This window comes from Chrysemys picta, chromosome 3, assembly GCF_011386835.1.
Source record: "Chrysemys picta bellii isolate R12L10 chromosome 3, ASM1138683v2, whole genome shotgun sequence".
In the NCBI taxonomy this organism is placed as follows: Eukaryota; Metazoa; Chordata; order Testudines; family Emydidae; genus Chrysemys; species Chrysemys picta.
In genome coordinates this window covers 156,020,259-156,035,143 of record NC_088793.1, presented here as the reverse complement: position 1 = coordinate 156,035,143, position 14,885 = coordinate 156,020,259, and the positions used below count along the sequence as shown (strand labels likewise).

At 44.0% G+C, this 14,885-nt stretch overlaps 2 protein-coding genes across 4 annotated transcripts in view; one reads left to right on the top strand and one right to left on the bottom strand.

Annotated features, from left to right (window-relative positions):
* Positions 1-7,415, top strand: part of XDH (xanthine dehydrogenase) — a 79,883-nt gene extending 72,468 nt beyond the window's left edge. For all 3 annotated transcript variants that reach the window (XM_024111569.3, XM_008175030.4, XM_065590556.1), the window contains exons 35-37: positions 2,383-2,571; positions 3,607-3,774; positions 6,239-7,415. In XM_024111569.3, coding sequence (XP_023967337.2) covers positions 2,383-2,571; positions 3,607-3,774; positions 6,239-6,289 — 408 coding nt within the window. In that variant the 3' untranslated portion in view covers positions 6,290-7,415. The remainder of the gene's footprint in view (positions 1-2,382; positions 2,572-3,606; positions 3,775-6,238) is intronic.
* On the bottom strand, positions 6,591-12,942 carry LOC112061508 (carbohydrate sulfotransferase 9-like). Its single transcript, XM_024114536.3, has 2 exons — positions 12,686-12,942; positions 6,591-10,293 (listed from the first exon to the last, which is right to left on the bottom strand). Exons 1-2 carry the CDS (start codon positions 12,852-12,854, stop codon positions 9,482-9,484), a joined length of 981 nt encoding a protein of 326 aa, XP_023970304.2. The 5' UTR covers positions 12,855-12,942; the 3' UTR covers positions 6,591-9,481.
* Between the last annotated feature and the right edge of the window lie 1,943 nt (positions 12,943-14,885).

The window sequence follows — 14,885 nt, the reverse complement described above, 5'->3', positions numbered from 1 at the left end:
ATCAGTAAGGGTTGCAGGATCAGTGCCCAAGGTGCTCAGATACCCAAGTGGTGCTGGGAGCTGTATTAAAACCTAGATTAATAGTTTAGCTTGTGAGCTCCCTGAGCAGGGACTGTGTTTTCCTCCGTCTTCTGTACAGTAACAAGCGACAGTAACACTTTTCAGTAACTAGCAGTAATGAGTAAGGCTACGATTTTATCACGGAGGTCATGGAAGTCATGGAATCCGTGACTTCTGAAGACATCCATGACATCAGCCCACAGGTGGCTGGGAGCTGCAGAGTCCCATCACTGCCCGGGGTGGCCAGGAGCTGCAGGGTATCGCCACCACCCAAGGCAGTGGGGGCCCCAAGCTCTGAGGTGGCGTGGGTATCCTGCAGCTCCCAGCTGCCAGTGCCGGCAGGGGACCCCCAGAGCTCCCAGGTGGTGGGAGACCCTGGAGCTCCTGGCCTCCACAGGTAGCAGGGGGCACCATGCAGCTCCTGGCTGTCGCGGGAGGCAGGGGCCCCCGTAGCTCCTTGCTGCCATGGGCGCTGGAAGTTCCAAGCAGCTGTGGGTGAGGGGGACCCCGCAGCTCCCAGCCTCTGGTGGTGGGGGTACCTCTCAGCTCAGAACCGGGGGCGAGGGGGGAACCCTGGAGCACCAAGCCCCCATGGGTGGTGAGGGCTCCCAGACCTCTCAGCCAGGCCCCCGCAGCTGCCTAGCGGCTCCTCATTTTGTGATGAATATTTTTAGTAAAAGTCAAGGACAGGTCACGGGCTTCCATGAATTTTTCTTTATTGCCCATGACCTGTCCGTGACTTTTACTAAAAATATCTGTGACAAAATCTTAGCTTTAGTAATGAGTTGGGGATTTTTCCTTATTCTGGAGGCTGAATGACTGGAAGTTTGCACACACTGCCCTACTGAATGCAATGGTATTCTCCCACGGAGAGTGGACTGGGATAGAGTGAAACTCCATTTATAATGAAGTTGGATGAAAGTCTCAAGTGATCCCCGTGCATCACCAGGTACAGGTTGTTATCCTGGTTAGAATGAAATTTCTACTTAGAGTGACGTCTTTCTGTGGAACAAAAATCCCGATGGGGAAAATCCTACTTACTGTCTCCACAGTCATGCTGGGCCTTGAATGCATAAGAAGGGGGCAGGATAACTGAAGCCTGCTCCAAGGAGCCTCCTTCTGTATTGCCACACAAGGAAGATTTGAGGGTAGAGCAGGCTAGGGGACAGGTGATAGACGGCCAGGGGACATGGTTGATAGATCCATAAATATATGGAGCCTGTGGGAAGAAGGAAGCACAAGACATGCAGGGATTATTACACCCCTGCATCAAATCTCCATGTACTGGTGTTCAGGGTTGGCACAGAGAGTGGGACTTGCCCCTAAAAGACAGTTCTAGTGTTTCAACAAGCAGCTCTTTTTTTCTCCCTTCTTCTAACCTTTTCTTTGGAGTGAGTTGTTGTGAATTTATGATTACCCATTTGCATTCAGAGCCTGTTCTTCTAGAGTATTTGCTATCTCCTCTCTCTAGTCTGTCTGGGCAAATTTTTCCACAAGCACCTAAGGGATTTAGAAGCCTAATTCCCATTGACTTTCAATGAGACTTAAATGCTTGTGAAAAATTTGCCCTCTATTGACCCAATCTACTTTAGTTTATTCTATAGCTCCCATCATTATAGTGTCTAAGCAATGGCTGAGGGAATTTCACCCCTACCTGATTGCTACGGTGTGCAAACCGCCACAGAGATACCCAGAGACATGGGCAAATATGTACAAGTATCTCTGCTTGTGCTGATGATGCAGGAATATGCAGTGTGTAGCAAGTGGGAGGTTTTATTTTGAAATACATAAAATAAGTAAAATCATTTGTTTTCAAAGAAATCTTGTGTCACCTTCAGCTTCTAGGATGTCTTTGCACTAAATCTTTGAATTACCATTGGATTCACGAAAGGGTTAAATTTGGATGTAGGCCTGCAATAACAACTTCTATGAAGAAACCACTAGCTTGCCGTTTATGGGTGTTGATTTTTATTTACTGCATAAGAAACATGGTATCTTACATTTACTGCATATAGTATTTTTTATCCCAAAAGATTCCAAATCACTTTACATGTATCAATTTGTGATATAATGGAATTGCTCCACCCACCACTGAAATGCAGCCACTTCTTGGGTGGGCACAGCCACAGTACCCAGCAAGTATAGGGCAGGGACAGAAGGAGAATACCATATCCAATTAAAAATGCAAGTGGAATGTTAGGACACAGAATGTAATTATCCATGTGCGGATTTGGCCAGGACAGTCCCATTTGGACTGATCATTGCCTTTTTGTGTGAAGGAGCCCAAAGAAGAACGTGACTTAGTCTTTCTTTCTTTTGTAGGTAGAGGGAGCATTTATCCAAGGCCTTGGGCTTTTTACCATGGAGGAGTTACGCTATTCCCCTGAAGGAGACTTGTATACCCGAGGGCCTGGAGCGTACAAGATCCCAGCGTTTGGAGACATCCCAACTGAGTTCTGTGTCTCTCTTCTCCGGGATTGTCCCAACAGCAAAGCGATTTATTCATCTAAGGTATCCTCCTGGCATCCACATGCCCTCTACTAATCCTTATTTCCGTGGAAGCTGTACTTGATAACAGTGTTGTGCAAAGAGACCACATTTACAGTAATGAGGAGGTTAATGATGTATCTGGCTTTGAAGAGATCAGAGCATTTTGATTAGCTGTTCATCTTATAATCGGTTTGTTTGCATTCCTTCTACCAGTAATTGTTAATATGAATGATAATACCCCTATTAAAAGATTTAATGATGAAACAGCTAATACATTATCACCGCTGCCCTGTACCAGAGAGAATCTGAACTGCTCACCTGTGTCCTAGACCCTATACTGCTAACACTAATAAAGATTCGTCTTTAGCTCAAGTAGCCTGGGCTTTCGGCGCAGGTGTTCTGAGTTCTATTCGTCCTGTTGTTCTGAAAGCTCTGAGCAATTGTGGTACGCAGCACAGAAACCACTGTCAAGCTACAGATTTACAAAAGTGTTACTCCCACAGATTTGTTATAATTCCATTATCTTTTTCCCCCATTGGTTGCAGAGTGCTGTTTTTCCTTCGGGGTTGCCAGGTCCCTCGCCATAAGGGGTTAATAATGTATTGTAAATGTTCTTCAGCTGTTGCCATTGCAGATCGTCTCTGTTCTCTTTAGCTGGTCATATTGTTAGGACTGAACAGTATCTAGCACAGGATCAAAGAGTGTCCAGTTTACTGTCAGTTCAAGGGGCACACAAAGAGACCCCAGAACATCATTATCTAAATATTTGTTTATACCTTGTCTGTCTCCCCACTCATCGCCTTCTCCCTGGCCCCATGGAAACGTGCTTGCAAATCAGTAAGGCTATTTTTTGTCTATTATTGTTAATCATGATCATGTACTCATGCTGTTAGCGGGAAAGGAGGTCGAGACCCTACAAAAGAAGGAAGTCAAGAGTAAGCTGAACAGCTAATGACCTCTGCTAGCTCCTCCTCTTCCTCCAATAGAGCCACAATCCAGACTATGATGAGTCTGTTTGGAGTCAGTCTGATTCTCTCATGTGTTCTGTCTGTCCAGGCTGTGGGTGAGCCTCCCCTGTTCCTGTCTGCCTCTGTGTTTTATGCCATTAAAGATGCCATCTTCGCTGCAAGGGCAGAATCTGGCCTGACAGAGCCATTCAGACTAGACAGCCCTGCCACCCCGGAGAGGATCCGCAATGCCTGCGTCGACATGTTCACCAAATTGGTACAGTATTTAGGCTCCCTTGGCTTCATAATGTTCCATGTCCGATTCAACAACACTATCCCATCCCAGGTTGTAGATGAGTCATTGTGGGGCAGATCATGTGATCAGATTCGGACATTTAATAGAGATAGTGGCTTTCTATTGTGTCCAACGGTTTGATGCTATTAAAAGAGAGATGCAAATCCAAACATCAGCCACTTATGGAGAGCTTCCATTACAAGAAGGGCCTCCATACAATGTGGTATTGTGACTTCAGTATGTTAAATGGACATTATCCACCTAATTCAGGATACCCCTCACCCACAAAATAAAATTTCATGGCAGGGAACAGACATTGCAAAAGTTAGTATGGATGGAAACCTTGTCAATGAATGCAGGTTTTACCTCCTTAATTTATACATTTTTCTGCTGTGCTGTAAACCCAACCCCTACATCAGTGTTAGTGCAAGCAGAGCTCAGTATTGACCCTGGCTTTAAGCAGGAAGTGAAACTGACCAGGCTATACTGAGAGCCAAGGTGGGTGAGGTAATACCTTTTATTGGTCCAGTTTCTGTTGGTGAGAGAGACAAGCTTTTGAGATACACACACAGCTCTTCTTCAGCCTTATGTGGCTCAAAAGCTTGTTTCTCTCACCAGCAGAAGTTGGTCTAATAAAAGATATTACCTCATTTACCTTGCTCTCCAATCTCCTGGGACCAACCCAGCTACAACTACACTGCACACCGTCCATACTGAGTGAAGTGTGAAAAATATATAGCATAAACAATGACAAATAAATGAGATTTTTAGAAATCTTTGAATTAAAAACTAAAAGTAATGATAACAACATTGGTACAATTTTAAAGAGTGTGTGTGTGTGTGTATAATGTGTGTGTATATATACAATCTTTCATACCAGGGTTTGGATTTCCTATTAAGTAACAGCTCAGTATTGAGCACAAGATACAGTGGGTATTGAAGAATCTTGTATGCAGTGTAGTTGTAGCTGTGTGAGTCCCAGGATATTAGAGAGCCAACGTGGGTCAGGTAATATATTTTATTGGACCGACTTCTCTTAGTGAGTAACTGCTCTAATCATGGACTGAACAGAGACACTGGATTTATGGCTTATTACAACGATCAGTAACCCATTAACCCCTTTTTGTCCTATGACTGCAGAGATGTTAACAGGCCACTCTAGTTTGAATGGTCCCTTTTTACAGTGTGTGCTAACTACTTATGCTGAACTATCTTTTCCATCTTTCATTTTGCTGTGACACTGGGATTACCTTTCCCAGACCTGAAGAAGAGCTCTTGTTATTAGACCATATTGCATGTGCCGAACCTGGAGAGTGGGGGAAAGGCTCCCATAAACTCTTCCTTCTATTTATCTGCATTATATAGTTGAGAGGAAATTCTTACTGTGTACTGAAGAATCCTAAAGCAGCCACTTGCATTTCCTTCTCAAAAGAATACACTGCTTTTATTAAACAGAGAGAGTTTTCTCAGAGTAACAGAGCTTAGAACAGCATTCTAACAAATTTAGAAGCCAGCTCTCTGCACAGCTGTCTCTCCAATCTAATTAATAAAACAGGGCTCAGGCTAGAACAAATTGCAACACTGTCTCAACTTTAGCTTGCTCCCAGGCTCTACTAACCAATGCGAATAGGGCAACTCCCAGGGACTCCAGTTTACTGTAATGCAAAGGCACAGATTAAATGATTCATTGGCATCTCCATGGTGCTCCTCACCCTTATTTCTGAGGGCCTCCCAAACTTTAATGCATCTAGCAAGTCTATCGTTAACATTGTTGGTCTCCATACTGGACTGGAGGAGTACCACTAAGGCCTGCCTTTGTGCTTTCTGTTTTGAAACCCATCACTGAATATTATGACCTCTCCAGTCTTCCGATCATCTGTGGGCCTATCCTGAAGTCTTCCTACAGGCCCTGATCCTGCATCTGTCTCGGCTTGCATTGACCCTGCTCCTTGAAAGTGTGTGCAGGTGGACTCCTGCATCCCAGTGGAGCCCCGTTGACTGTAATGGGGCTCTGTGCAGGCATCTGTCCATGTGCAGACATTTGCAAGACTGGGGCATCGGTCATTACTCAAATATAAACCCCATTGTAGTTAAGGGCAAAGACTATGGGCCAAAGCCTTCTTGCCTTGCTCATGCCTTACTACTTGTCTTGTGAATGAGATGAGCAGCATCTAGCTCTGTGTAAGGATACTAGGATTATGCCCAGCATATTTGTCATCCGGCCTCTGAACCAGAACTGTTGCAGTTCTCTCATTGCTAGTTACATGTGGTACAGATCCTGTATTCTGTCTGATGGGGATTCTAAGCTTAGATATTTAATAGTACGAAGCCCACCTACCACAAATGGTAACAATCTGGTCAGTCTGCCTGCATTAAGAATTCAGTGTATGCCTCCAATTTGTTGCTGCCATCAGTTAATTTAACTTTTTGTGTTCATTTTTTACAGTGTCCACCTGCCAAATCAGGGACCTTTAAGCCATGGTCTGTGAGGGTATAAAAGGGAAGTTTAAGGAACAAGGTCTGTTCATGAAGCTGGTTTTACCCCATGGGACCAAAAAGAAAAACTCTGTAGCAGAAAACAAATCTGTATTCATGTGTCTCATCCATTGATTCATGAAGCTCTATAATCCAATTGTTGAATCATCAATTCCATGAGGAAAGGGTATTCATTGCAGGTTATTGCTGGGATGAAAATGTAAATGAAGAGTAAATTGATGGCTTTGCTGTCTGTGTAATTGAAAATCTTACAAGGTTCATTTAAGTTTGCTGCAAGAATCAGAGAAATGATTACAACAAGCTTGTTTGTAAAAGCATTTATTTTTGTTAAGTATGATTATAAAACTCTGAGATGTGTTAAACTGGGGAGGACTTGGATGTGCTAAATCCAGTCAAAATGGCCTTTTTTCCTTTTTGCACGTTGAAGTCACTAACCAGATCTGGTGTAAGCAGATATTACTTTGTTGACTTAAATGGAGTGTTGCCCACTTATATCTGGTTGGAATTTGGCCTCTGTTTTATGACATTTAAATGGCTGCACTGATTGATTCGTAGATTCCAAAGCCAGAAAAGACCATTGTGATCCTCTAATCTGACTTCCTGTATAACACAGGCCATAGAATTTTCCCAAAATGATTTCACCCAAAGTTCCAGGGCAGGGGTGACACAGCCACACATTAGTTTGGACTGTACCCTGGTATGTCTCAGGCTGTCATATAGACTGTCTGAAAAAAAGGAAATTTACTAGGGCTGTTGATTAATTGCAGTTAACTCGTGATTAACTCAAAAAAAATTAATCACAATTAAAAAAATTCATCATGATTAATCACACTGTTAAACAACAGTATACCAATTGAAATGTATTAAATATTTTTGGATGTTTTTCTACATTTTCAAATATATTGATTTCTATTACAACATAGAATACAAAGTGTGCAGTGCTCACTTTATATTATCATTTTTTATTACAAATATTTGCACTGATACCCTGGGACTGACCCAGCCACAACAACGCTGCATATATTCTTTTAATTAGCACTGTTGTTGTCGGTACCTTTGTCACATGAACGTGTATGAAATTCTGCATTAACTGAACATTATCACAAAATAAACATTTATAAATGTTATTCTAGAAGTTAGTGCATTAATAATGGACATTTTCACAAATTTGTAATGATATTTTAGTAATACCAAGCTCATATATAGCACTTTTCAACAATAGATCTCAAAGCACTCTACAAAGGAGTCAGTATGATTATCCCCATTTCACAGACGAGAAACTGAAGCACAATCATCCAGCAGGTCAGAGGCAGAGCTAGGAATAGCAATCAGGTCTCCTAAGTACCAGGCCTGTGCCCTATCCATTGGGCCACACTGCCTCACTGTTTTGTGCTTCAATAGCACTGTCCATTTCAAATGCTCAGTGGTTGACACATTTATTAATTAAACTACACAATATCCCATTGACCTCAGAAGCAGTTGAGGACACTCAGTACCTCACAAGCAGAAAAAGTTCCCCACGCTGCACTGCTGTAGTTTAGCAGATGATCATGTTTTCATATGGGCAGCCACACACTTGTTACAAGTTCTTCTTCTTAGAGCCAATAATGAGCATAAATATCCAGGTAGCTCTAGCACCATATGGTAACCTGCACTCCAGGACTCTTGAAGAGAGGTCACACTCTTTTAAAGCCTCTCCCTAAGAGCCGTTGCTTTTCATGTTCAATCAAGAAGTGCACATTATGCAGAGAGAGGTTTATAGTAACCACTTAGCTGTGTTGTTATGGAAAGCATTTATTAAGGTAAGCGCTGATGCTTTATTCATCTCAACATGTCATGTCAAGTTGGCTGAGACAAGACAGAATATACAGTAATATATCAATAACTGTAGTTCATCTGCACAACATATCTGTAACTTAGCAAAGTGAAATGGTGAGTGCTTACAGATCCTACTCGCTGAGATTTTGCCCATTAAGCCCAGAACCATGAAAGGACGCACAATGCTTCCCAGAGTTCCTAGGGAGAGCAGCCACTGTGCCACCTTAAGGAGCATGTCTCTCTGGGCCAGCCAGCTCTGTTGGCCAATGCGGCAGCAGGGATGTGAGCCCATGAAAATGGAAACTGGTAATGGTAGAACAGATAGAGCAAAGCTATGGTTAGTGCAAGGCCTTCTTCAGGACATGCCGGGAATGGAAACACGGTCAGCATTTTCCCCACAGAGGGCCTCACAGTTCAAATGTTGCCTCTATTTTTTCTCTTGTAGAACAAGTTGTTTTGCTTATTTTGCAGGCTCCCTTCTTGTTGGGGCATGTGTGTATGGTGGGGATATGATTACAGGCTGTAAAGGGAGACGCTTCCAACCCCAAAGGTGGGTAGAATCTGGGGATATTCAGGGCTCCACTGGGGCACAGAAGATTGCTGAAGGAATGATGTTGATGGAGATGCGACTGCCTGTGCTTTGTTGTGGTCTCTAAGCAAACCTGCTCTGTGAAATACTGTTTTTTCTCAAAGTTGTCTTGTCCTTAATGGGCTTTCTCATGGCAAAAGTCCTCGAGAATCATAGGAAGTGCTACATCAAAATACACCTATCTGTCCTATGCATTTCTAGAGCCCCCGTCACTGCAGTATTTAAACACAGGGCAATGATCAGTCTAGTTCGGTAACCTGTCTCTGACAGTGGTCTGTACTAGACTCATCTTTGGAAGGTGCGGCCCTGCGTGGTGCGCTTGGACAACTGTACAGCACTGTACCATGGAGGGAGGGTTTTTCCTGACTCCAGCTGGTGATTAGCTTGAATTGTGAAGCATTTGCTTTTAGAATAACAGAATCATAGAAATGTAGAGCTGGAAGGGACCTCGAGAGGTCATTAAGTCCAGCCCCCTGCGCTAAGGCAGGACCAAGTAAACCTAGATCATCCCTCACAGGTGTTTGTCCAGCCTGTTTTTAAAAACCTCCAATGAGGGGGGTTCCACACCCTCCTTTGGAAGCCTATTCCAGACATTAACTACCTTTATTGTTAGAACGTTTTTCCTAATATTTAACCTAAATCTCCTTCCCTGTAGACTAAGCCCATCACTTCTTGACCTACCTTCAGTGGACAGGGAGAACAATTGATCACCACCTTCTTTATAATAGTCCTTAACATATTTGAGGACTGTCATTGGATGGCTACTGTCTGTAATTGTTCTCCTAATTACTTGCTCCCTTCAGTACTGGGGAGGTCCCAAAGCAAACTGCTAGAAAACCGGAAGGCAGCAAAGTCCCAGCGATAGAAGTGGGCCAGCTGCTTCCTTTCTTTGAGTGACAGCTCGCTGAGTAACTGCTCTGATAGCCAGCTATAAGTGCTCCGGATCTGCGAGTCTGTGAACTCGGGCAGGTGGACATCCATTGGCAGCCCCATGCGACGCATTAGGTGATGCACCTCCCTGTTGAGGAAGCCAAACATCATCACGTAGTCATACTGGATGAGGCATGGCCGGCACAGGCTGACCAGTGGCTTCCACTCCATGCTGGCATTCTGGGGTCCCCTGTTTAAAATGCTCTGGATGAACTCTTTGAAAGTTAGGCCATCCGCCATTCTCTGCATGTAAGCCGAGATGAGTCTCTGGAAAGGGTCCCTGATGAACAGCACTTTGGTGTAGGATCTCAGCATAGTCTCCATTGCTGTCAGGTTGTACTCACTGAGTCGCTTCTGTAGACCACGCTGCTGGGGCTGGCGAACTGGCACCTCCAGTGTCACATCTGCTTTCTCCTCTAGCACCTCCAAAAGCCATTCCCAGATTTCCAGCCCAATTGCTGGTACTTGGCAATACAGGAAATCCAGCTTGGTGCTCACTGCGATCCTTGAAAGCACCTCAGCTGCTTGTTGCTGGCTGGCTGGAAGCTTGGTGACTTTAGCAGTTTTGCTGCAGAAGGACCTCAGTGTCTTTTTCCTGAGCTGTTGAACATGGAGGAGGGTGTCAAATGTCAAAGGTAAATCATCCTTCATGTCTGCTTCCAGATCACCTGCAAAACAGCATTTGTATACTGGGCATTATTCCCACAGGTCAGCTACATAAGGAAACCTAGGGCAACATTCTCCACTCATACCAGTGCTGCAGGATTCTACACTATGGTGTGGGACAGGCAATGTAAGCAACACAGTGTCTCCACAGACACTGAATCGACCTAACTACATTGACTTAAGCGTTATAAAGTCGGCATAGTGGGTGACTTACATTGGCGGAAGAGACATTTTAATGTAGATGCTTACAGAGCTGGGTAGACGTAAGCTTGAAGAAGAAAACTCTCTATACCTCATTAGACATCTTTATCTTAACTGCAAAGCATCATGGGAATCCTGCTCTGAGGCAAGCTTTAAAATCTTTCTTAGCCTATCTTAAGTGTCAACATGAGTAACAATCCGGATTTGGCCTAAAGAAGTTTTGCCTGTGTGAGGATTCCAGGTTTTAGTTGAGATGGGTTTAATAACTAGCAAAAATAGTAAGATACAGTATAAAAACCATAGGAATGGTAAATTGATTTGTGAGTTAGAACATACTCACCCCCTGATAGCCTCTTTACAGTTGATGATTAATATCAGAACACATTATGGACTCAGGAGCTATCAAAGGTATATTAAATCATGAGATATTAATTAAAGACTAGGGGTAACATTTCCGAAAGTGACTTAGGAGCTTGTCATTTAAAGAAAAAAAAGAACATAGGCTTCTAAATCCCCCCCCAAATGACGTAAGCTCCTAAGTCACTTAGGCACTTTTGAAAATATTACCGCAATCATTTTTTTTAAAAAAAGCAAGTGCCCAGTCCTTTTTTGTGATGATGGCTTTTAATTTGGCAAATTTAAATTTCACTCCTTACTTTTTCTAATTTGATTTCTAAAATGAAGGGGACTCCATCAGCTTAAAACTCACACTAATGTTGGAGTGCTAGGTATGTTTTCCTTACTATTGTTACAGGTAACTCATATGGAAAGCTTCTGATTTTCAGTTTTAACTGATAAGGATTGATAAAACACATCTAATTTTAAAAAAGGAAGAAATTGGTGTTTATCCAATAAACACTGGAAAAACACCAGAAATGGTTACTTTTATCTAAGGGTTTATCTACACAGAGCAATAATAAGAACCTCGGGGGTGTATTTCTACAGCACATGAATGCATTGTGTATTATTTGGCTCATGTAGACTCTGCTGTTGTGCAGTAAAGGTTTCCGACTGCGATTTGACATAGTGCTGTTTGAAACAGTAACAATACTATGTTAAATCACGCTAGGGAACATTACAAAGAGATTACTCATTACGGTATATACTACACATAATGTCTACAATATACCTTACTCATTACAGTATATACAAAGAGAAAGCCTCAGTCCCCCCTGATTTTTGGACAGCTACATACAACTCGAAAATTGCTAAAAATAAAGCCTGAACAATGATCTTAATAACTCCCCCCCAAACCAGTAGCCCTACTCATATGTCTATTCTAGCTAAAAGAGATTAGAGAAAAAGACTTAGTCTCTGTTTTATCAGTTGTTCCTATATGCATCTGGCAGCTCTTAGGGGATAGTCAGTTTCCCCTGGGTAGTTGGATAGTTTGCCCATTTCTACTGTTGTTTGGGCGGATCTTTCATTCAGCAACAGGGAAGTGAAAACACTTTAAAACTAGGAAAGGCCCATTGGAAAGACAGGGAGCAAGGGATTCAGGGACACAACTGGTGTCTGGAATTATTTGTAACTTCTTTTGACTGACTACATTTCAAACGGATGGTGTCTGCCGAATTTAGTGCTGGACTGAGAGCTCTGGAAGAAAGAATTCATCTCTTCATCCACTGATCAGGTATGAAGTACAGAAGAAGTGCAACCTTCCCCCCACCCTCCCGCACTGTCCCACCAATATTCCTCCATGTGACCAGAAGCTACAGAGCCTGATCCTCCACCCTTCTCCACTGTGTGCAGTCATCTACCCCAGTGCAAAGTGGGTTTTCAATGTGACCCCACAGGAATGCTAGTGTTTAATCCCCACACTGCTCTCACCATATACTGGTATAAATGACTGTACAAGGAGGAGTGCAGCAAAGAATCAGGCTCCTGAGGTACAGGGCTGGAAGGGGGTAGTTCAGTCTCTGTGGCCTAGTCAGTCCTTGGCATCTCTGCTGATGACAAGGGGGCCCATAGTGCCAGTTGTGGGGGTGTCTTTCATGATGTGGACATTGGTCCACTGAGAACTGGACAGGAAACCACCAGTTCATTTCACAAGAGCCATAAAAGAGCTGCCAGCTGGTAACGAATTTCAGTCACCACCAAACTGGGCAGATTGGGGTGTTTAAAGGACAATAGAAAATAATGTTCAAAGCTTTTCTGACCTGTCCTGCATCACCATGAACAGGCAAATATTACCTCTTTGCTGGGAAGGGTGACTCCTGAGAAAATGCCCCCACCACAAGAGGGAAAGGCAGCAGAGCAGAGCCAAGATGAGCAGGCGGAGGAGGAACCGCATCTTGGGCAACTCTGAGCTGCCCCACCAGGAGCTGACAACGACAGCAAAGAGCAGGCATGGGCCCGACATAAAGGCACGAGAACATTTCTCTGTGTGTTTACTCAGGAGCAGGGTTAAAGTACTATTTGTCCAACTGCGCAGCTCACGGATAGCCGTCCCCAGTGTCAGAGAAACCTCTGGGGAAAAACAATTCCTACAGGAAGGTTACACAGTGGAGTCTCCTACCCACGTCTATCTTTAGCCGTTTGCTGTCTCTTGTCTTCTACATGGACTGTAAACTCTTTGCCCCCTGGCTTGTCTTTTTGCTCTGTTTATACACTGCCTAACACAGTGGGGTCCTGGTCTCTGACTAGGGCTCCTAAGCAGTCTAGTAATACAAATAACAAATAGTAGTTCACAAGCAGATATAGTGCCATCAAACCAAGGAAGTGACCTCGTAATTCCTAAGGGAAGTTGAGGGTCTGGCAGGGGGTAGCCATGTCTGGTCCCCCATACGGGATCATTCTGAGGCACTCTGCTCAATAGCTTTTGTTTTGTTTTGCACTTAGCAATGTTATCATTATTTGTCCTATTGTGGCATCTAGAGTGGCGGTTCTCAACCAGGAGTCCCCAGGGTTCTCCTTACCCTCTGCGGGTAGGACAAGAAGCAATGGGCTTAAATTGCAGCAAGGGAGGTTTAGGTCGGACATTAAGAAAAACTTCCTAACTGTCAGAGTGATTAGGCACTGGAATAAATTGCCTAGGGAGGTTGTGGAATCTCCGTCATTGGAGATTATTAAGAGCAGGTTAGACAAATACCTGTCAGAGATGGTCTAGATAATACTTAGTTCTGCTATAAGTGCAGGGGACTGGATTAGATGTCCTCTCAAGGTCCCTTCCAGTCCTATGATTCTATGATTAGCTCCGGCCCAATTTGATGGTGCCTGATGAATCTTGATGTTAACAAAGGCTGTAAAATCAGTATTTTTTAACCTTCTCTTTATGCAGAGATGTGCTCCTCGCCAGGGTCTTCCATCCATGGCATATAGCCCTGCAGCCATGTCGCCTCCTGGGAGAGGCCCAGCCATCCTGGCAAGTTTTCAGCTCAGGGTGGCACTCTTCCATGGGAAGGAATTGGTTGCAGCTTAGCCTCTGTACCCAATGAGTCCATGCTACTTAAAGGCAAGAAAAAGGAGCTACTTTCTAATAGCCAGGGAAGGGAGGGAGGGAGCTCGAGACTGATAGCAAAATGTCCTTTGTAGTGATTAGTGTGCATGCGTTGTGTGACTGTTATGGAATTAAGCAGCATGGTAGCAAATCTGTGGGAGGGATTTTTTGTGTGTGTACAAGTGTTTTGTTACACAAGAACCTCGTAGAAATATGAAACTGAAAGCCCAGAGGGCATTTTGCTTACCCTGGTCTCCTGTGAAGGAACGGTGAACATTCATGCTAGCTGCACAGAACCTGCACCGAACCTTCCCTATCTTGGCTCTTATATGTTTCCTTGTAATTGCTACAGGCAGTTAAGCTCTAGATTTCCACTAGAGGGGGCTCCAGACATGAGAAATCATTGCAGATTCCAATGTGTGCCTGCTGGAAAACAGAGAATAGAATGTGGTTATTTATACCACAGCCCCTTTCCTGCTGCAATATAAATAAATGTTTAGGTTAGATGCGTTCGTAGTAATGGCTGTGGGTGTAGGAGCCAGCTGGGTCTCAATGAGCTCATGGGGTTCAGATGGGAATCTCAGGCACTTGCTGAGAAATGTCATTGGCAACATTCTTTCATGACAGTATCTTAGTGCTACAGAGGAAGCCAGGCAGTGAAAACCCCTCAATGTCAGGGCCTCGTTTCCAAGGCAAGGACTGAGCATCCCTGCCCATGCAGTACTGCCCATCACCACTGTCATGCCCCCGGCACGTGCACTGACAAATTCAACAGAGGACAGCACTAAAGAGGTCAGAGTCACAGGTGAACTTTCAGCAGGGCTTGCAGAGAAGTAGTCGGCTAATTTTTTACCCATTGCCCACAGAAACACAGTTTGACTAGCGCCTGGGTTTGGACTATCAAAGGGACTAGATTACCCAGGCGGCAGCAGCGTGGGCTCCTTTGCTCACTTT

Coding starts and splice junctions, on each gene's coding strand:
- LOC112061508 (XM_024114536.3), bottom strand. CDS start 12,854: ATGTCGGGCCCATGCCTGCTCTTTGCTGTCGTTGTCAGCTCCTGGTGG. Junction 10,294..12,685: donor TCACCCTTCCCAGCAAAGAG/GTAATATTTGCC, acceptor GCTGTTTTGCAG/GTGATCTGGAAGCAGACATG.